A 14,570-nucleotide genomic window follows, 5' to 3' on the forward strand; every position below is an offset into this window, starting at 1 on the left:
GGTGGGGGGGGTTGTACCTGTGTTCCAGAACAGCGGAGACTGGGGATGGACCCAGACCAGGGGCCCTCGTGGGGGTGGCGTGCTCTCCCTTGCTCTCAGAAGAGATAAGTACACTTATTTTTTTCTTAAGTTATCAGTCTCGGGCCTGTCTCCAGGGATTTGTTTGGAGAAGGCTTTCCGGTGATTCCAATAGTAGCCAAGTTTGGGAACCCCGCCTAGACCCCACGCTTGTGTTGAACTCTATTATCCGTGTCCACTTCCTTGCCAGGACACTTCCTTCCACACCAGGGGGAAATACCGCTCTCTTAAACTCACAGTACTTCCTGGGCAGAAGTCCTGGAGCCCAGCCCCTGCCGCTGACAGGTAGACTGGATTTTACCCAATGCCACCTGTGTGCAGGCCACGTGGCTACAATCGTTTGCACCTATGGCGCTCCGGAGGCTCAATCAAGTGGAATGATTTTCATCTGTTTTTGTCTATTTTGATCACGGCCCAAAGAGCCCAGAATGATGTCCAGAACACAGCAGTCTATCAGTAACATGTCTTGTGAATGAAGTGCCTTATCCGATACTGAAACAGTAGAGGTGAATTTAAGGCGATCCCGCAGGTTCTTAATTGTAGTGTCAGATCTTGGAGATGCAGTTCTACTTTGGACTTCATAGTCGAGGAGAGCCGTGACCTCTTTATAGATTTGGGTCGGCTGGCCCAAGCGCCAATTCATTGGGCCCCGCCTGGCCCCAGCGCCTGCGCTCCTCGAGGAACACCTTGCCCTAATAAGGTAGCATCCAGGAACAGCCCTGGGTCGTCGCAGTTCCGCGCCGACAGGCGGTGGGCGTGTCCTGCCTCGCGCATGCGCACAGCTTCCTCGCTGGCTCCTGGGGCAGCGGGCGCAGACTCAGAGCCTTTGCTGCCGCCTCCAAGTGCGCTCCTAGGGGGCGGGGTGAGGTCAGGCTAAGACAAGGGGGCGGGGCTGCGGCTCCGCGCGTGCGCGGAACAGGGCTAGGGGGCGGGGGAACCTGCGGCGAGCTGGCCTGAGCGATTGGAGGCAAGATGCAGGTGAGCGAGGCGTGGAGCTCAGGCCCTGGGGGCTGCGGTCGCTCGCTGGTCCAATTGGGTCCGCGCGCCGAGGGGCGCCGGCCCTGCGGGGAGCGCCGAACGCGGCAGGCACGTGGGAGCCACGCGAGAAAAGGCCTTGCGCAGGCGCATTGCGGGAGGGCTGGGCGTGGTCCCGCTGGGACCCACAGCTGGGCGTCCCCGCCCCGGGTTCCGTGTGCCCTAATCTCTGTCCCTTAGGGATTCCTGTCCTTGAGGTCGGTCCCCGCTGGAGTCTGTGAAGGGCATGCCAGTCCCACCGGACAGAAGTTACACCCTATTAGTACCTTCCTTAATGAACACTTAACAGGTGTGTTAAGGACCCCACTGTGCAGTTAAGGAGCCTGAGGCTGGAGTAGTAGTGGTCCTGCCTGGAAGTTCCCACCGCGTAAAACCCGAAATCTGGCTCCAGTTAAGGCTGAGTGACAGTTTAGTTACCCCCCCCCCAACCCCCCCAGCGCTGGTGTTCAGTTAGGGTGCTCTTCGTTTCTGATTCCCTGGGTTCCACATTGAGCCTGAGGGCCCCTCTGCAAAATGTTTTTTCTTTCTTAAAACGGGTAAACTAAAATTCCCCTAGTTTTACTCTTTCTTTGTAACTGGAATTTGACTACAGTCTATTTCCAAAGAAAATTAATAAAAACGCTATAGAAAGGACACCTGTAGGAGCAGAAATCTTTAACAGATTTTATCACTGTCCAAGGACCCAGCCCTTCCTGATCTGCTTCTGGTCAGGATTCTGATTCAGTCTCCCAACTTTTCAACCTAATACGTTCTTCTAATCCAGGAACAAGGAAATGGAGGTGTGGGGTTTGGCAGGGGAGAGAGTCTGAGGACTGGAGGGGATGATCATCTACAAATCAGTACAACTCAGCCACAAGCCAGACACTCTTACGTGGTGAAGGAAAGGCCTGAGAGCTGCTGGGCCCCCTGTGCACTCTTTCAAGTCCCTGCTTAAAAAGGACACCACTTCAGAGGCCTTTCCTGACCAGGATTTTGCTCATCGTTTGCTTTATCTCAGCAAGACTGACCCAGAGGTGGGGCTAGAGCCTGGTTATCCCAGGGCCCTGTCCACACCGGTCCTTGCTTGCTTATTCCAGACCAAGCCTGAGTTCCATTAGCAGTATTCTGCCATCTGTTCTGTTGTTAATAACAAAAAATACCTGACAATGGATGATATAAAGAAATAAAGATGTATTCAGCTCACGGTTTGGAGGTGGATATCCAGGGACCCTTTCTGGTGAGGTGGAGTGTGGTCTTCTGGCTGCATCATTACGTGGCAGAGGGCGGAGAGTGGTCTGTGTCCATGTTTCTCTCATTTCCTCTCCTTATAAACTCACCAGGGCTCAGTCATGGGGCTCTGCCTAAATGTCTTTAGTCCTAATCGCTTCCCAAAGGCTCCTCCTGTGGTCACTATAATCATATCTGAGTTTTCACCCTCTTAATGGGTGAAATATACATTTGGTTAGGGGGAATATATTCAAATGATAGCACATGCAAACCAGTGCTTGGGAGCTGAGTTCAGAATGCAAGAGCCTGCTTTGACATTTATCTTTCTGACATTTGATCCTGCTAGATTTGACCTTCTGTTCTAGCATGGAAATGTCTCTCCCAGGCTTGTGAGTAAGTGAGTGGATACAGGAGAGAGCTTGGAAGAGTGTTCAATAAGCGGTAGCTGTTAGGAGCACTTCCTCTGATATTTGGCCATTAGAGGAGTCTCTCAGCTCAGTCTCAGACACTCCTGTGGTTCTGATTCTGCTGTAGCCGCTCAAGGCTTTGAGATGTTCAAAATATCACAAGCTCTTTGCTTGTAGGCTCTTTGCACATGCTGGTCCCTCTGCCTGGGAAGTCATTTCCTCAGCCCTCACCCTCCCATGGCTGGTTCCTTCCCATCCTCTGGTGATGGTTAAATGTCACCTCCCCTAGAGAACATCCTTGTCTGTCTGTGGATTGTGAGTCCCATAAAACATTCCAGACCAGCAGTTTATTTATCATTGCACTCGCTGTGTGCGTGTGTAAATATAGTTTGTGTAAATATTCATTCTTTGTGTCCCTTCCACTTGACCATAGCAGGACATTCTTGCTTCTCTGTTGCCTAGTACAGCAATTTACACATAATAGGTGCTTCAATATTGACTGAATGCCTGCAAGTCATTAATAAAAATGTTGAATATACATTCTCACCTTCTCTCTGTCTTACGAAGGAAATGAATAAACTCTGAAAAGGACAAATGCTGAACAGAAGCCAGGTCAAAGCCTTGGTATCAGCATTGATGTTGATTTTTACCTCAAGAACAGCTTAGTCTTCCGGGAGAGGGAAGAGGAGGGCTATGGGGCTGTTGTTTTGACACTTTCTCAGTAGAAGGTCACAGGGTAATTTGGCTTGGCTCCCCTTCCCACTGTTCCTTTCCCATGTGGCACCTTGCTCTCCCCACATGGCACCCTCTGTCCTGGACTCTGCACTCACGGTAGCTGTGGCCCTGCTGTTCTAGGACCCCAATGCAGACACCGAGTGGAATGACATCTTACGGAAGAAGGGCATCTTGCCCTCAAAGGAGAGTCTGAAAGAGTTGGAAAAGGAGGCGGAAGAGGAGGAGCAGCGAGTCCTCCAGCAGTCAGTGGGTGAGCCTGCTCTTTGTGTCGTGTGGGATAGGAAACACCCCTTAAGCCTCTGACAGGTACAGTGGAAGGAGCCTCTGAGAAGAGTCAGGTGTCAGGCTGGAGTGTGGCTGTGATCCTGTCTGTGGGTTCTCCATCCTTCACCTCCTGGGCTGTAGACTTAGGCAGATTTCAGAGGCATCCTTCAGTCTCACAAGTCCTGTGTGTGTCAGATGAGCACATGACAATCCTGAAGCAAGTATTTCTGAGTCTTGACTTTTGACCTGTGATTCACTTTGGATGATGGCATGGATATTGATCCAAAGTAGTTTGTACTTGTGTTCTCCTAAGGTTATATTTTATTGTCTTTTATGAGCTACCAGCTGCCACACTGAGAATACTAAACTAACATAGCTTAAGTTGTAGAAGCATTAGGTGTTTATACTGTACAGGTCCGAGAGAGGTTTTCTCTTATGTGGCCATGCCACCTGAGTGGGAATTCCTTGGAATGCTGGGAGAAACACCCCAACCCCTGCTACTGATAAATCAGAAGATCTGGGATCAGCTACAAGAATTTGCATTTAAGTGCCTTAAAGGATTTCTTTTTCTTTTTTTTTTTTTTAACAATTATTTATTTTATTTTATATATTTATTTTTATTATTATTTTTTAATTTGCCATAGGGCATGCGTGCTCACCATAGAGAGCTTAAGTGAGAAAGCAAGCTGCCATGTTCAGGTCTCAAACTGTGGTCAGCCATGAGAAAGTCCAGTACCTTAACTGCCACACTACCTGCTGGCCTACCTAAATGCGTGCTCAAGTTTGAGAACCACTCATCACAGGAACTGACACTTATACCTCCTGTTCATGCATTAGTGATGGTTTAAGGAAGAATTTCATAGAAAGTGTTCCTGTAGGGAATGTTTTTGGAGTGATTCTTGTGTGTCGGAAACTGTTCTGGGCAATGAGGATTTAGCTGTATACAAGCCAAACAGAATTCTCCACCCCCGGGGAACTTCTATCCACTGGAGAAGACAGAGTCAACAGTCACTAGGGAAATCAGGCAGGAGAAGGGGCTGGGAGAAAAGTGAGCCAGTTCTAGGTAGGGTTAGAGAGCCTCATGGAGAGGAGGTTAAGAGGACATTTGAATAGATTCACAGGAGGTATAGGAGTTGGGAAATACATTTGAGACCACCTGGAGAGGGTGAGTTGAGCAAGTGAAAAGTGGCCTGGCAGGCCAGTATGGCTGGGGGAGTAGAAGTCAGTGTAGAGAGGCCGTCAGGGGCCTAACCACTGAGGACTTAGAGTTTCTAGTTAGGACCACAGCTTTTACACCTAATGAGGTGGGAAGCATTCAAGTGTTTGACAGCCTGTTCTGTTGCTGCCTTATTGGGTGTGGACTGGGGTGGGAGGCAGGGAGGCAGTAGTTCTGTAAACCACTGCAGTAATCCAGGTGCGACACCTTTGCTGTGGAGGGGTGTGGAGCTGGTGCAAGTGCTGAGAAACGGTCAGTCTGGATAGAGTCTGAAGGTGGCCAGTGGGATTTGCTGATGGGTCCTGTGAGGGGTGTGAGAGATGAGACAGGGGTGATGGCAAGGCCTTGGACTTGAGCAGCCTGAAGGATGGAGTCATCACCAGCTGAGTTGAAAGGTTTGGAGGAAGAGTGGGAACTCTGGGTCATGCCAGCCTTCAAGTCTTAGTAGACAGACAGAAGTGCTAAGGAGGCAGTTGGGTATGTTTTTCTCTGAATCAGAGAAGTCTAGGCTGGAGGCATAAATTTAAAAATTTTACTTCTTTTTTCGTGAGAGATTTTTGCTATAGGGCACATGCACTCGCTGGAAAGACAGAAAGTAAGAAATCATCCCCGGGGGCAGAGGGGGTTGGTATGGCCACATCGCAGTCCCTTTTCTTGGGAGTTTGGGCACATACACACATGTGCCTGACATGAGTTTCTAGCCGCCGGGTCTGGGATTCAATCCATGGTCTACTACATGGGAATCCAGCGACATAATCAATATGCCATCTGCTGGTCCCATTATCATTATTATTATTTTAATTTGATGAGAGAGAGAGAAAAAGCAGGAAAGCAAGTCACTAGGCCCAGGACCTGCAGTCCTGAACTGTAGTCTGCCATGCCATGTATAAGTCCAGCGCCTTGGGACCAGCAGTTAGCATAATGGGTATGTCGCTGGACTCCCACGTAGTCGACTGTGACTCGTGTCCCAGTGGCGTAAAACTCAACGCTGGGCGTGTGTGCGTGCATGCCCAAGATCCCGAGAGGAGAATGGAGGAGAAGGGATTGCGGCGTGGCCATCCCCCCTGGGGGGTGATTTCTCACTTTCTGTCTCTCTGTCTCTCTCTGTCTGTCTGGCGAGCACACGCACCCTATAGCGAAAAACCTCTCCAAGAAAAAAAAAAAAAAAGAGTCCAGCACCTTAACCACCACGCCACCTGCTGGCCCCATGAATTTGGGAGTTGCCAACATATTGATAGTATTTGGAGCCATTGAGATTAGATATAATCACCAGGGGCTGGGATAGAGGAGAAAAGCCTCAAATTTTGAACTCTGGAGAATTTAATTAGCTAAGTGTATAAGAAGAGAGGGGAGGCAGCCATAAAGGTGGGGACAAGGGGCATCTGGAAGCCACAGGAAATGGTTTTCAAAGAGGTGGCAGAGGTGGCTTAGATCAAATGCTGCCTGTCATCAAGAAATGAAAGGTCAACTGGCTTGGTTACTAGTGCTTAAGGGAACAAGATCCCACATGGGAAACCATGCAGTGTGAATCCTGGCCCCTGTGGCTTGACGAACATGCTGGGTGCATGTGCATGCATGTCTGAAATCCCATCACAAGGGAGAAATGAAACAGGAGGGATTATGGCACAACCACACCCCATAAGTGCTCTTCCCTACCCGCTTCTCCATGCATGGGCTCTCAGAGAACACATGTCAGGACCAGGACATGACGTAATGATTACATCGTTGGACTCCCATGTAGTCGACCGTGGTTTGAGCCCTGGACCTGGCAGCTTCAGACTCACGTGGGGCATGTGTGCATACATGCCTAAAATCCTGAGAGAAGAATGGAGGAGAAGGGACTGTGGTGTGGCCGTCCCCCCTGCAGGATGATCTCTTGCTTTCTATCTCTCTGTTTCTCCGACAAGCAAACGTACCCTATAGCAAAAATCTCTCTTTAAGAAAAAAAAAAAGGTAGTAATAGTAAGGATCGATATTGACCTTGATAGAAACTGTTTCATGAAGTGATAGGCAGTAAGGGGAACAAAACTCAGTTTTGTTTTGTTTTTTAAAGAAAGGTTTTTGTTATAGGGCATGTGCCCTTGCCAGAGAGACAGAAAGCAAAAAAATCACCCCCCAGGGGGAATGGCCACACCACAATCCTTTCTCCATTTCTCTTTCAGGATTTTGGGCACACACGCACACATGCCTGGTGTGAGTTTCAAGCACCCAAGTCTGGGACTTGAGCCACAACTGGCTACATGGGAGTCCAGCAATGTAACCCCTATACCATCTGCTGGTCTCCAAAAGCCAGTTTCTATGTCAAGAAATATGAGTGGGGGCCAGCAGATGGTATAGTGGTTGAGCTGGACTTCCACATAGCTGACAGCAGTTCCAGTTCAAGACCCAGTGCCTTGAAAATTATGCTGGGCACATGTGTATGCGTGCCAAAAAGCTCAAGAGAAGGGACTGAGGCCACCCACCCTGGGAGGGTTATTTCTCAGTTTCCCTCACACTGTCTCTTTGTCTGTCTCTCTCTCCAGTGAGTTTATGTACCCTATAGCAAAAACCTAAAAAAAAAAAGAAAAGAGAAGAAATATGAGTGTTTATAGCAATAGAAAATAAGATTTAAATTTCATAGCAGTTAGATACCAGCAAAGATAGAGCATCCTCCCGTTCATAATGAAAAACCAAGAAGTATGTGGTCATTACCTTTAACCTCAGGAATGGTACTCTAAGGGAGCACACCAACTGGTCTCCTCCCTGGCCCCTTGGCTGATACGGGCACGGATTGCAACCCAGTCCATGAAGACTGTACTTGACGATTGGATCAGGTGATGTCCCGTAAATCTGAGGGGACTTGCAAAAGTTTATGGGAAAAAAATGGAACTAAATCACAGTTTTATTTTGGTGCAAAAAATTTGAAAGCTGCTATTAGTCTTTTCACAATATACAATTTCTATGAACTTTTTGAAGTTTTCCCACCCCCATACAACTCTCTGGTTTTATGAATTTGGGAAATTTCTCATTCATATCCTTGTTGTGTAGAGTTCAGACCGTCAAGCCTGACTGTACCTAACAGAAATCTTGTCTTTTTAAAACCCCCTCAACTTGCTGTTTACTAGAGAAATACCATCTGTAATTTTTGGTCAGGTGGGTTAGGGGGTTTCTGGTATTATATGCACATTTTTAGGAGAACAGCGGAGGAGAAACTCAAATGCCTATTGGTTCACTTTTTAAATATTTATTTTTTCTCCAACATAACTAAAATCAGTGAAAACATACGAAGATATGACTTTGGAAGAGCTGGAGGATAATGAAGACGAATTTAATGAGGAGGATGAACGTGCTATCGAAATGTACAGGTTAGTGTTCCACAGGGGGACTGTTTGTTTTCTTGCATCATAATAAAATATGTGTCCTTTGGAAAGTTAATTTTCCAGCTGAGGTAACATTTGAAAAGGACTAAAATTAAATAATAGTATTGCAAGTTTGAATAAACTGATCTTAGATTTTTATCACGAGACAAATAAACAAACTCAAAGCTTTATAAGAACTGCTTTCTGGAAGATGAATATATGTGTGCACATACGTGTATATAATATCTTTCCTTCTGTTCTACAGGCAGCAAAGACTGGCTGAGTGGAAAGCAACCAAACTAAAGAATAAATTTGGAGAAGTTTTGGAGATCTCAGGAAAGGATTATGTTCAAGAAGTTACCAAAGCTGGTGAAGGCTTGTGGGTAATCTTGCATCTTTACAAGCAAGGGTGAGCAAATCTTTCATGCTGTCTATAAAATGTTAGTTGAATTTGTTATTGAAGATCTAGGCCTTAACTCATCTTAAGGTTTTTTTTTGTCTTGGGGTGTTTATTTTGATTCTGAGTTGCATGTTTTTGATGCTGGTTTGCCCAAACATAATGCCTTAAGATTTATCTTAAGATTTTCAAATTAGCGGGACCAGCAGTTAGCGTAATGGTTATGTCGCTGGACTCCCATGTAGTTGACTGCGGTTCGAATCCTGGACCCGGTGGCTTAAAACTCACGCCAGGTGCGTGTGCGTGTGTGCCCAAGATCCCGAGAGGAAAATGGAGGAGAAGGGATTACGGCGTGGCCATCCTCCCTGGGGGGTGATTTCTAGCTTTCTATCTCTCTGTCTCTCTCTGCCTATCTGGTGAGCGCACGTGCCCTATAGCAAAAACCTCTCCAAAAAAAAAAAAGATCTTCAAATTAGTATTTGTGACTAATTCAGATGGCTTTCTTAAAGAGTAGCTATGAAAACTTTGCTTTTCTTGTATTGAAAAGGAGTTCCTAAGTTTTTTCTCCCTCTGGAGGAACTCTGGTATTTCAAAATTCTCTATCAGTGAGTTCTTTCTTTTTTCTTTTTAAGTTTATTTCTTCCAAGAGAGAGAATGGGTGGGGGGGAGAAGCACCCCCAGCAGGGTCCCCATGACATGATCCACTCCCAGCCTCACTTAGCCTGGATCACGGTGTGTCCTTGTACCCAGTATATACAGGAAGGCCCTAGGATCTTCCCTCGTGGGTCTAGTTGTGTTACGCTGTGCCGTCAGCTGACCAGTAAGTCACTGCTGTGGCTGGTGTGTGTGACCCGTACAGTAGCTGTCTGCTGAGTGATGCGCTGGTCCTGCAGTGTCCTCGCCTGCCCTGCCTTTTTCTAAACTAGAGAGTCCAGTGCTTGATGGGATTCCTTTACAGCAGGGAATACTTCCTGACCTATTTCATGCATTCTAAATCTTCAGTGTTCTCTCGATTCGACATTATAGATGGACCTAGCAGTTATCTTGTACAATGAGTTCATATTTTTGAATTATGATTGTTTTAAATTAGGTTGGGCTTTGGATTTTAAGTGCTTCCCTTTCTCTGAACTCAGTATCAGAAGGTTTTTAAAAATGTTAATTCATCTGAGTTAGTAGGAGACTCACTTGCGAGGCTGCTGTGAGGTGTTGTGTAGGGTAGAAGGGTAGTTGAGCTATGCTCTATATAAATGCAGACTCACAACCGCCTGTTTTCTATTTCTGTTTTTTAGGATTCCCCTCTGTGCCCTGATAAATCAGCACCTCAGTGGACTTGCCAGAAAGTTTCCCGATGTCAAATTTATCAAAGCCATTTCAACAACCTGCATACCCAACTACCCTGACAGGAATCTGCCCACAGTATTCGTGTACCTTGGAGGTGATATCAAAGCTCAGTTTATTGGTCCTCTGGTGTTTGGAGGCATGAACCTGACAAGAGACGGTAAGGGGCTCCTGGAGAAGGCAGGGCACTGAGAGCTGGGAGGGGGTGTCCCTGCTGAGGAGGGCACCTGCCTCCTGGACATGTGCTACAGCGACTCTCTAGTTCACTCGTGCATCTGGGTGGGTGATCGTTGTAAGGAAAGAAGCACATTTCATCTCAGGCACGCCATCAGGAGTAGTTTCAGCTGGCCTCTAGAAATTCTCAATTAAAAGGAAGGCACAGTGGATTAAGTAGGGGTGTGTGTGTATGTGTGTTTGTATTTAAAAGTGACATTGGAGGGACCAGCAGTTGGTGTAATGGCTATGTCGCTGGACCGTCCTGTAGTCAACCACAGTTCGAGTCCTGGACTCAGTGGCTTAAACTCACACCAGGCATGTGTGCGTGCCCAAGATCCTGAGAGGAAAATGGAGGAGAAGGAATTGCACTGTAGCCATCCTCCCTGGGGGGTGATTTCTCACTTTCTGTCTCTCTGTCTCTGTCTTTTTGGCGAGTGTACATGCCCTATAGCAGAAACCTCTCCCCCAAAAAATAAATAAAATTGACATCGATATATGTTATATTATTTGTCTGCAGTTGAATACAGTGGAATATCACAGCATTCATTTTGGCTTTAATTCACATATATATATATATATATATATATATTATAGAAATACTTTTAGTTTCATGTCTTAGTAGTTTTTAAATTTAAGTTAAAATTTTATTTAATTCTGCCTCTTCACTACAATAGGATGTGACTTTGAGTTCCTTTCTACCTGTTACACATAAAGATGCCAAAATACATATCCTCATGAAAAGGGGAAGAGAACCAGAGGCCAGAATTTTTTAAGTTTTTCTGTTTCATGAGAGAGAGAAACAGACAGACAAGCACCCCCTACAAGGTCACCATGATGTCCCTCAGCATGTCCTAGCCGTTAGGATCATAGACATGCACGTGCATGCCTGGTATGTATGGGTCAACCAGGGAATCAAACCCGGATCTTCCATGTGGCTTCCAGCATTTCAGAGCCTTGTGCTATTGCTCACTACCATGGCTGGGCCTAAAAACATAGTTTTAAACATGACTGTATACTGAACCACCAAGACATACCACTGGAAAAAGTATAAGCATGTACCTACATGTATATACACATACATGAGATACATCTGTTATACATATTCCAGTGTTCAAAGTCACTTAGCATTTCAGACCAATATATGTTTGCATCCAACTTTGACCTTTTTTGAACATGCCATGAGGGGAGAGAACTAGGTGTACAGCTAGAGGTATAGTCTTAATGAGGATTAGTGAATTTCTATAACAACTACTGTGTGTAAATGGACGTAGATTAAGTACATATACATATATACGTATGCGTGGATACATAAACATAGATAAGTAAGTTCTTTCTTGAGTAAGAACCAGAAATACTAAGTTTTTTCAAGAAATTTGTAGACTTCGGAACATTCAGCCACGGCACTTAGAGCTGAAAATACTCTGGATGTTCATCTCCATGAACATGGTTTCCCCAGCATTTTTCAGTATGGTCGAATTTTTTTAATTGTATGTATTTGAGGTGTATGCCATGGTGATTTGATATCACTGTGAAATGAGTACCAGTCAAGTTAGCTGACACATCTGTCACTCACGTTTTTCTTTTTGTGTAGAGAATACTTAAGATCTGCTTTTCTAGAAATCTTTAAGTATATAATTCAGTTTTACTGACTAGTCACCATGCTATATACATTAAATCCCCAGAACTGATGTATCTTGTCATTGGAAATTTGTATCCATTTTTTTTCTTTTTTAGGTTTTTGCCATAGGGTGCCTATGCTCACAGAGAGATACAGAGATTGGGAAAGTGAGAAATTACCCACCACCTTGGGAGGGACGGCTCTATTGTAATCCCTTCTCCATTCTCCTCTCAGGATTTTGGGCATTCACGTACATGTACCTAGTATCATTTTCAGGCTGCCAGCCCTGGGACTTGAACCACAGTCTGCCATGTGGGAATCCAGTGCCTTAATCATTGTGCCATCTGGTAGCCCAGAAATTTGTACCCTTTTACTAAAGTCTCCCATGTATACTTCCACCCCCCCACCCCCGCCATCTCCCCCTGGGGCCACTATTCTACTCTGTTTTATAGAACACTTTACATTAATTATTAGCAATTCTGTATAATTATATATACAGGCAATATATACTTATGTATAAATATAAATGGCATTAATATTAATACTTCAGGAAACTCAGTTGTCAGAGTTCGCAGTCAGCAGAGCATCTCTGTGTTCATCCGCCTTTTAGTCACGCTGCTGGTTTTAGTATCTCTTGGGTTCTGGCCGGTTCTTTTCTGTAGCAGAAAGCTCGATCACTAGATTTGTCACAAGTTCTCATCCCACGTGTGTGTTCACTGATTATAAGAGAGTGAAGTGTAGGCGCTCAGTCTTCAATCACGGTTCTTTACTTTCTGGTACTCTGTTTTTTTTTTCTTAATTACCTGGAACAAGTGTATCAGTTCTCGGGTGTCATCATACATTCATCCTTTGACTGTACTAGGTTGGGGTATCAGACTCAAGGCCGAAGAACGTCCTTTTGTTACCTAAACTTAGATAATGATTCGCTTGCCAGCAGGACTGTGGAAATGATTTTCTTTTAATGTTTCATACTGATTTCTTCCTGGGAAATTGTCCAAGCTGGGAAACTAATAATTAGAGGGTAAATTCATTCTTTGTATTTTGAGTTCTATATAGGTTCTAGTTTATATAATATCTTACTTGGATTCATCTTCTGAAAAAAATGAAAGTATTTTTTGTATGTGTGTGTGTTTTTTTTTAATGTCTGTCCCTTCCCCCCACCCCAGCTCCTTAAAATGATGGCACTGATGTTAAATTACCATCAAATGTTGGTTGTATATTCTGTTTAGGAAAACATTGTGCTTTGATGGACGTAGGGTCAGGAGACTGTAGTTCAGTGCCTTAATGTGGTTCTTGCTGCTTTATCACGCAGAGCTGGAGTGGAAATTATCCGAGTCTGGAGCAATCAAGACAGACCTGGAGGAGAACCCTAAGAAGCCGATTGAAGACACGTTGCTGTCTTCCGTGCGGTGCTCCGTCCCCCTGAGGAGGGACAGTGATTCTGAGGGTGACTGAGGTCACAGCCATTGAGACTTGATGAACTTTCTTCATGTGACAAACCACAGGACTTTTTAAAAGGGAGAAAGCAAGAATGCTTTTTTTTGGTTTTTAGCTTTTTATAATTATGTTTCAGATCTTACACATTTCAGAAATAACCATTGGTGGGAATAGTTTTAAATTTCTTGGAACTCTCTTTTTAAATTAATAACATTTCCTTTTAAAACAAATAAAAAGCAGCTGTTGGTATGGAGTGTCTACGTTTTCCTCACTTACATTTTCAGCAAGCCGTACAACCACTTTTTAATATATAACTATATAGAAAGAAACCCGAAGTTTAAAAGGTGAATGTATAGTGAAAAAACTGCAAACTAGCTTTACATGACATTGTTTATTTTTACAAAGGTAGTAAGAGGATTATCCATTTAAATGAAATACAGGAATGAACAGTAGGGAAAAATTCTTAGTATCTATCTATTAGGAAGAAATAGACAATGATTTGGCCCAGCCGCAGTGACAGAAACGGCAGGGGCACTGTGCCCAGTGGTGGAGACCGTGTGGAGGGCTCCAGGTTGGTGTTCCAGTGCACCTCGCACCTCGGATCCTGGCTAGCTGCAAGGGTGACAGGCAAGGAGATTGTAGTGTGAAGACTGAGGAAAGTGTGCCTCCCTTTCTCTTTCTCTGAAAACAAACTAAAAAGTTTAATCTTGGGACCAGCAGTTAGCGTAATGGCTATGTTGCTGGACTCCCACGTAGTCGACTGCGGTTTGCGTCCCAGACCCAGTGGCTTAAAACTCACGCCGGGCGCGTGTGCGTGCGTGCCCAAGATCCCGAGAGGAGAATGGAGGAGAAGGGATTGCGGCATGACCATCCCCCCTGGGGGGTGATTTCTCACTTTCTGTCTCTCTGTCTGTCTGTCTGGTGAGTGCACACGCCCTATAGCAAAAACCTCTCCAAAAAAAGAAAAAAAAAATAGTCTTATCAAAGCAGTAACAGAGGTCCCAGTTTACTGCCATATTTCTCGGGTTAAGTGTTTTCTCTAGTTAAAACAGTATTTATCTCAGACGAGATGCCAGCTCACCGTGATTACTGTAACAAAGCCCACAGATTCTTTCTTGGAGATGAAGATAAGCCCACATATAGGTAGATAAACTGTATCTTAACTAGCCAATAAAAAACAAGACGTTCTGTGTACCAGAAACCTGTTTGTACTCACCCCTTCCTGTCAAAGCGACATTGATAACCGGGAACTTGGAGGAATTTTTCTTGTGTGTGTTGACTGTGG

General features: G+C 45.2%; 1 protein-coding gene across 1 annotated transcript; it reads left to right on the top strand.

Moving 5' to 3' along the window:
• Positions 1–950: 950 nt before the first annotated feature.
• On the top strand, positions 951–13,522 carry PDCL3 (phosducin like 3). The gene is made up of 6 exons (XM_006166611.3): positions 951–1,056; positions 3,582–3,711; positions 8,195–8,285; positions 8,545–8,688; positions 9,966–10,174; positions 13,161–13,522. The coding sequence occupies exons 1-6, from the start codon at positions 1,051–1,053 to the stop codon at positions 13,301–13,303; spliced, it is 723 nt and encodes a 240-aa protein (XP_006166673.1). The 5' UTR covers positions 951–1,050; the 3' UTR covers positions 13,304–13,522.
• Positions 13,523–14,570: the final 1,048 nt, after the last annotated feature.

Source organism: Tupaia chinensis, unplaced genomic scaffold, assembly GCF_000334495.1.
Source record: "Tupaia chinensis unplaced genomic scaffold, TupChi_1.0 Scaffold144276_1, whole genome shotgun sequence".
NCBI classification, from domain to species: domain Eukaryota; kingdom Metazoa; phylum Chordata; class Mammalia; order Scandentia; family Tupaiidae; genus Tupaia; species Tupaia belangeri.